Source organism: Psammomys obesus, unplaced genomic scaffold (genome assembly GCF_907164565.1).
Source record: "Psammomys obesus unplaced genomic scaffold, mPsaObe1.curated_primary_1811, whole genome shotgun sequence".
NCBI lineage: Eukaryota > Metazoa > Chordata > Mammalia > Rodentia > Muridae > Psammomys > Psammomys obesus.
The window spans coordinates 1,116,770-1,124,800 of NW_026596051.1; the positions used below are offsets into that span (position 1 = coordinate 1,116,770).

The following is an 8,031-nucleotide window of genomic DNA, read 5'->3' on the forward strand; positions in this document are numbered from 1 at the left end:
ATAGGCGTTTGTAGTAAAACCTAAGTTTTTACACCTTGGGATACACCCAGGCCGACGTGGGGCTCACCCTGGGCTTTCTCTTTGGAAAGGTGTTCAGCCAGACCACCATCTGCCACTTTGAGGCCCTGCAGCTCAGCTTCAAGAACATGTGTAAGCTACGGCCCATGCTGGAGAAGTGGGTGGAGGAAGCCGACAGCAATGAGAACCTTCAGGAGCTTTGCAAAACGGAGACCCTGCTGCAGGCCCGCAAGAGGAAGCGGACGAGCATTGAGAACCGTGTGAGGGGAAACCTGGAGAGCATTGTTTGGATTTCCTCAGTGTCTGTAGTTATGTCCCCCTTTTCATTTCTGAATTGCTGATATGGATAGTTTCTCTCTGTCTTTTAGTTAGTTTGGCTAAGGGTTTGTCTATCTTTTTGATTTTCTCAAAGAACCAGCTCTTGGTTTCATTGAGTCTGTGAATAGTTTTATTTGATTCTCATTTATTGATTTCAGCTCTGAGTTTGATTAATTCCAGCTGTCTACTCCTCTTGGGTGTGTCTGCTCTTTTTTTTTTTCCCTAGGGTTTTCAGGTGGACCATTACGTTGCTAGTATGAGATGTTTCAATTTTTTTCTTGAAGGCACTTAGTGCTATGAATTTTTCTCTTAGCACTGTTTTCATTGTGTCCTATAAGTTTGGGTATGTTGTGTCTTCATTTTCATTGAATTCTAGGAAGACTTTAATTTCTTTCTTTATTTCTTCCCTAACCCAGCTGTCATTTAGTAGGGAGTTGTTCAGTTTCCATGTGTGTAGGCTTTTTGCTATATCTGTTGTTGTTGAGGTCCAGCTTTCTTCCATGGTGGTCAGCTAGAATACAGGGAATTATTTAAAACTTCTTGTATCTTCTGAGGATTGCTTTGTGACCAACTATATGGTCTATGTGACCAACTATTTTGGAGAAGTTTCCATGAAGTGCTCAAAAGAAGGTACACTCTTTTGAATTTGGGTGAAAATTTCTGTAGACATCTATCAGGTCCATTTGATTTAGGACCTCTGTATGTGCCTTTATTTCTCTTTTTGGCTTCTTTCTCGATAATTTGTCCCTTGGTGAGAGTGGAGTGTTGAAGTCTTCCATTATTAAGGTATTGGAATTCATGTTCAATTTAAGCTCTAATAATGTTTCATTTACAAATATAGGCTCTCTTGTATTTGGGGCATAGATGTTCAGATTTGTTATGTCCTCCTGGTGAATTTTTCCTTTGATGAGAATGAATTGCCCCTCCTCATTTTTTTTTATTAATTTTAGTTGAAAGTCTATTTTATTAGAAATTAGGATAGCTATTTCAGCTTGTTTTCTGGGTCCATTTGGTTTAAAAATATTTTTCCAGCCCTTTACTTTGAGGTAGTGTTTATCTTTGTTGCAGAGGTATGTTTCTTGGGTACATCGTAATGTTGGATCCTGTTTCTGAAACCATTCTGTTACTGTGTCTTTTTATTGGAGAGTTGAGTCCATTGATATTGATAGATAAGAGTGACCAATGAATGTTAGTTCCTTTTATTGTGGAGTTGATGGTGTTACTGTGATTAACTGCTTGTTTTCTTTTAAGTTTTGTTGAGGAATTATCTGTATCCTATGTTTACTTGGGTATAGTTGTTTTCATTGGATTGGACTTTTCCTTCTAGTATCTTCTGTAGGGCTGGGTTGCTGTGTAGATATTGTTTAAACTTAGTTTTGTCATGAAATGTTTTGCTTTCTCCATCTATGTTGATTGAAAGCTTTGCTGGGTAGAGTAGTCTGGCTTGGCATCTTTGGTCCCTTAAAGTCTGCATGACATCTGCCCAGGCCCTTCTAGCTTTCATAGTTTCTGTTGAGAAGTCTGGTGTGATTCTGATAGGTTTACCTTTATATGTTACTTGGCCCTTTTCCCTTGCTGCCTTTAATATTTTTTCTTTGTTCTGTAGGTTTATTGTTTTGACTATGATGTGATGTGAAGAGTTTCTTTTCTGGTATAGTCTATTTGGTGTTCTGTAGCATCCTGTATATTTATGGGCATCTCTTTAAGTTCGGAAAATTTTCTGTTATGATGTTCTTAAAAATATTTTCTGGACCTTGGAGCCTCAAATCTTCTTTTTCATCTATTCCTATTATTCTTAGATTTTGCCTTTTCATGGTGTCCTTGATTTCTTGGATGTTTTGTATTTGGGACTTTTCTGATTTCCCCTTTTCTTTGAGAGAAGTATCAATTTCGGCAAGTGTATCTTCAGCATCTGAGAGTCTGTCTTCCATCTCTTGTATTCTATTGGTGATGCTTACCTTTGTGGTTCTTGATCTTTTCTCTAAGTTCTCCAGTTCCACAATTTTCTCTGTGTTTTCTTTATTGATTGTAATTCTGTTTTCATGCATTCACCATTTTCTTCATCTGTTTGAATGTGGATTCCTGTCTTTCTATGAAGGCTTCTATTTTTTTTTTTTGTTCATTTCCTCTCCACGTGCCACTAATTGTGCTTCTACTTGTGCCTCTACTGTTTAACTAATATTGCCTGTATTTTTTTAGAGCTTTTCTCATTTCCTCTTTATTTGCCACCGTATGTGTGGCTATTTCTTTGAGAGTTTTGCTCATTTCCTCTTTATTTGCCTCTACTTGTGTGGCTATTTCTCTGAGAGATTTGTTTGTTTCCTCTTTATGTGCCTCTAATAACTGGATAAGCATAGCTTTAAAGTAATTTTCCTGTGTTTCTGATGTACTGAAGTGTCCATTGATTTGGGGGCGTTGCTGGTGGAGCCATGATGTCCTGATTTTTGTTGGGTGTGTTCTTACACTGACCTCTGCCCGTCTGCTTATTCATAACCTTCACTGTTTGTTCTTGGAGTCTGTACTTCATACTGGTGTACCGTCTTTCTCTGGTGTCTGGAGTATTCTTCAGGAATATGAGAGAGTTCCAATGGTTTAATAGTGTGTGTTGATGTTACAGCTGTACCTAGGGGAGGAAGAGCCACTGGTGCAGAATCACAATTGTGGGGGAGCAAGCGTGCCCATGTGCATGGATGTGTGTCTTGAAGGACAGAGTGCTAGAGAGTGTGGATGCTTGGAATGTGGGGGGGTGCAGGTGCAAGAGGGGGTGCAGTTGCTAGCGCTGTCTGGGGTTGCAGTTTGTTGATACTGTTTGTGGACTCAATGTGCCTGCTCTTATTTCCCGAATACCTCAGTGGTCTACAGTCCTGTCATACTGTAGTTCTAGTATTCAGATCTTTCTGGGCTCAAGAATTGTTTGCCTGAGCTTCACTGGTAGACACGCTCAGCAGGGGTTTCGATGTTGATAATGCTGTACTGAGAATTCCCATCTTGGAGGCTGGTGTTGAAGACCACTGGTAGTCCAGCCACCATGGCAGAACTAGGAAGCTGCTGGAACAGATGCCTTCTGAAATGCCCTGGGGAGCCACGAACTTGATTGGCCTAGTGGAGTCCTCGGCACTATGCTCTGTGCTAGGAGCTGTGGGCACTATAGCCCAGGCACTGTGGGCTGCCTCTGCAGCCTCCACCTCTTCCAAGGAGGGAGAAGGAAGGCTTGTAAGGGGAAGTGCTGGGTGATTGAGTATTCTCTGTTTCCAATCTCAAGCAGGGTTTCTGTGCTAGAGGCAGCCAGCACTGTGCTCTGTGCTAGGAACTGTATGCTCTTTGGACCACCTCCACTGCCTCCACTGCCTTTGCTGCTGCTTCCCCATTGAGTAGGGAGGCCCATTAAAGGGGAAGTGCCTGGGAATTGGGTCCCCAGGTGAAGTTCCCAGAGAAGTCCGTGGTTGACCTGAATCCCAGTGGTCTCAGCTCAGGGTTTGTCCCCTTTCTCCCTGGAAGCCTCTATGTCAATGTCGTGGATTCAGCTCCCTGTCCACGCACCAATTTCGAAGTTTTAGATCCTCTGCCCTTCAGATATGGTGTGCGCTGGTTGCTGCCATCTTGGATCTCTGGTCTCTTTTTTGTTGCTGCGATAAACACCACAACTAAAAGAATTTAGAAGACTACAGGGTTGTTTGTTTTCACCTTGTACTTCAGGTCATAGTCTACCACTGAGGGAAGCTAAGGCAGAAACTCAAGGCAGAAACCTGAAGCAGAAGCCGTGGAAGGATGCTGCTTACTGACTTGTCTTCTACTCTATACTCAGCTTAGAGTCACCTGCCTAGGGATGGTGCCACCCACACTGGACTTGGCCCACCTACATTAATCATTTGTAAAGGCAACCTCTTACAAATATTCCACAGGTAAATCTAATTTTGAGTTTATTCAATAAAGATTTCCTGTTCCTGGCTCGCTCTAGGTTGTATCAAGCTGACAATAAAAACTAACAACTACACTTGACTAGGTTTAGTCAAAATTTTAATTTATTAAATTATTTTATATTTTTAGACTTGTGAATAAGAATATTTTTTTTTTCTGAATTCTTCCTTAGCATGTTCACTACTGGTTTAGGTGAAAGCTGATGGGTTTTGCATACTAATTCTTCCTGCCACTTTGTTGAAAGTGTTTATCAGTTCTGAGAGTTTTCTGATGGGGCCTTTCTTTCTTGTGTTAATTTTTATCTTATTTATTTACTTTACATTCCAAGGGTGCCCCTCCCTTCCTCCCTCTCTCCCTCCCCTTCTCCTTCCTTCCTTCCTTCCTTCCTTCCTTCCTTCCTTCCTTCCTTCCTCCCTTCCTTCCTCCCTTCCTTCCTCCCTTCCTTCCTTCTTTCCTTTGTTTTAAGACAGGGTTTTTGTGTAGCCCTGGCTGTCCTGGAACTCACTCTGTAGACCAAGATGGCCATGAACTCACAGAGATCTGCCTGTCCATGCCTCTAGAGTGCTGTGATTAAAGGTATGTGCACTGCCTTTTGCTTTTGTAGAGCCTTTAGAGTCTCTTATGTCAGAATTATATCATCTGCAAGTAAGTGTGCTTTAATTTATTCCTTTTTTTAAACGATATCCTCCTTGTTTGCTTCTCTTATTTCTTTTTTTTTTAAAGATTTATTTATTATTTATACAGTGTTCTGCATGTATGTATGCCAGCAAGTCAGAAGAGGGCACCAGATCTCACTATAGATGGTTATGAGCCACCATGCGGTTGCTGGGAATTGAACTCAGGACCTTTGGAAGAACAGTCAGTGCTCTTAAGCTCTGAGCCATCTCTCCAGCCCGCTTCTCTTATTTCTTAAGCTAAGACTTCCAGCACAATATTGAATAAGAACTTAGAAAATAAAGTTGTAAAATAAACAGTTTTGTTCCTGATTTTATAGTTCAGATTCAGTGAGGATTTCCTCATTTGGTCTAATTTGTCTGCAAATTTGTTACATGTACCCTTTATTAGGAATATTATTATATTCCTTATATTTCCTGGTTTTTTAAAGGACTTTTATTATGAAGCAATGTTGGCATTATTGAAAGCTGTTTATACAACCACTGAGACCACCGAGTGACTTGTGTCTTTCAGCCATTCATATGGCATATTGGATTTATTGTTTTTCATGTGCCAAATCATATCTGCACCTTTAGACCATCGTAATCATGGTGGATAACATTTCAAGACATGTTTTTAATTATGTGCCCATATCTGTGTGTAGCTATGTGCACATGAGTGCAGCAGTCCAAAGAAGTCAGAAGAAGGTTTTGTGGACCCAGGGGCTGGAGTCACAGGTAGTTGTAAGCTTTTTGACATAAATTTTAAGAACCAAACTCGCACCCTCTACAAGACTAATATGCAATCTTAATCACTGAGTCAGCTCTCCAGCCCATGAATTATCTTTTTGATGTGTTCTTAAATTTGGTTTACTAGTATTTTGTTGGTAACTTTTGCATCTAGGTACTTCAAGGAGATTGGCCTATGAAATACTTGTTCCTGACTCTTTATCTGCATAATAATACCACAGTAATATTGGCAGTGTAAAAACAGTCTGTTAGTGTTCTTTCTTTTTGTGATTTATAGAATAGTTTGAGAAACACTGGTAATAGTTTTGTTTTGAAAGTTTGGTAGAATTTTATCAACGAACCTATCTGGGCCTGGTCTTTTTGGCAGCTGGGAGATTTAAAAAGTTATTGTTTTAATCTCAATGCTCATTATAAGTCTGTCAAATTATTTATGTAATCTTGGTTTAAATTTATAGGTCATATTCATTTAGAAAATTTTCTCTCTCTATTTTAGTTTAGTGGAATACATGTTCTTAAGGTAAGGTCTAATGATCCTGTGAATTTCAATGGGATATGCCATAGTTACTCATTTTCATCTTAACTTCTATTCTCTCTATCCCCCCCTCTTTTGGTTAGTTTCACTAAGAATTTATCTATTTTATTAATCTTTTTCAAAAAGCCAATTTTGTTTTATTTATTATATGCATTGTTCTTTTTAAAATCCCTGTTTTGATAATTTCTGCTTTGATCTTCATCCTTTCTATCTACTGATTTTTGTTTTGTTCTTATTTTTTTCCAAGGCAATAATATGCATCATTAAGTTATTTATTTGTGACCTTTGTGACTTCCTAATGTAAGCACTTGCAGCTATAAACTTTCCTCCCAGAACTGCTTTTATTGTGTTGCAGAGGTTTGGATGCATTATGTTTTCATTTTCATTCAGCTCTACTTTTTATTTTAATGTCCTGCTTAATTTTTCAAGGACCCATTATTCATCATGTGCTTGTGAATGTATTGTAGTTTCTTTTGCTGTTAGCTTGTAGTTTTATTCAAATGTGATCAAATAGAATATAAGAAATATTTAATTTGTTAATGCTTGCTCTGTATCCTAATATATAATACATTTATGAGAAAGTTTAATGGGCCTCTAAGAAAAATTATTTTCTACGGTGTTTGGATGGGATGTTCTGTAGATGTCTGTTAAGTTCCTTGGCCTACTATATCATTTAATTAAGATGTCTTCTATACCTTTGGAATGACATTTTTCCCCCTCCTTGTCCATGGGATAAATTTGGTCTTTCCATAGTGTCTTGAGCATTTTGAAAGCATCAATTATAAGTTCTTATTGTCTTCAAGTTCATACGTTTTGCCTTCTCTTTGCTCTATTCTGTTGATGAAGCTTTTTATGGAGTGCTTTATTTGACTTACTGTGTTTTTCATTTCTAGTGTGTCAGAGATTTTCATCAATATTTCTCTTTATTGAAATTTTCTTTCATAACTTGTATCAATTTCTGCACTTCATCCAGCTGTTTATATGTGCTCTTCTGAGATTTGTTAATAAATTAATTTTCTCCTTTGATTTCTTTACACATACTTAGAATCATTATTTTGAGATGTTTGGGATTTTAATTTCATTTAATGCAATCCCACTGGAGGCCATTATTGTGGGATTAGTACTTTTGAAGGCATTATGCTGCATTGGGTTTCACAGTTTTTATATAACTGCACTGGGATTCATGCATCTTGATTATTTCATCACTTGGATTTTTACAAAACCAGTTATATTCTTTCAATTAAAGTATGTGCAATGTTTATTTGGGTCTAGAGATGATGAAGTTTAGGTACATATTTATGAAGCTAAATCCTTAGCCCAGTAGCTCAGGTTGCTTTATCCAACTTGCATATTACTGCCAAAGTAAAATATTAACTGTGTGAGCAGACACAGCTACTGTATACCTACTCTGTAAATGTCATGCCAGCCAACTAGCAATAGCTATTCTTTCACTTAAACAAAAACTGCTAGAGGATAGATAAACAAAGGTACTATTATGCATAATAAAATGTTAGTTGATGAAATTGGGAATATGAAGAAAGTAGTGGGGTGAGAATATTTCTCTGTGGATGTATAAAAGTATTAGCTTTCCTTAAATACCTATATAAGAAAAGTAACTAGGAGGGGAATGTTGGGATACTGTTAGGGTTCATGGATTTTAATTGTCAAAGCTATGGAAAGTCATATTTAATAAGTTTAAAGAGAAGAAGATAAGGAGGAGTGAAAAAGCTAAGAACAAATGAGTGAATATATTAATCATGCATCAGAAGAATAGAGGAGTCTGCTAACTAGTATATTGGGTAAAGAATTTTGAACAATCCTAAAATTTTAATGAGCAACCTG

At 38.1% G+C, this 8,031-nt stretch overlaps 1 protein-coding gene across 1 annotated transcript in view; it reads left to right on the top strand.

Moving 5' to 3' along the window:
- Nucleotides 1-4,450, top strand: part of LOC129688945 (POU domain, class 5, transcription factor 1-like) — a 49,939-nt gene extending 45,489 nt beyond the window's left edge. Inside the window, exons 4-5 of the mRNA XM_055624017.1 lie at nucleotides 33-302; nucleotides 4,427-4,450. Coding sequence (XP_055479992.1) covers nucleotides 33-302; nucleotides 4,427-4,450 — 294 coding nt within the window. The remainder of the gene's footprint in view (nucleotides 1-32; nucleotides 303-4,426) is intronic.
- Nucleotides 4,451-8,031: the final 3,581 nt, after the last annotated feature.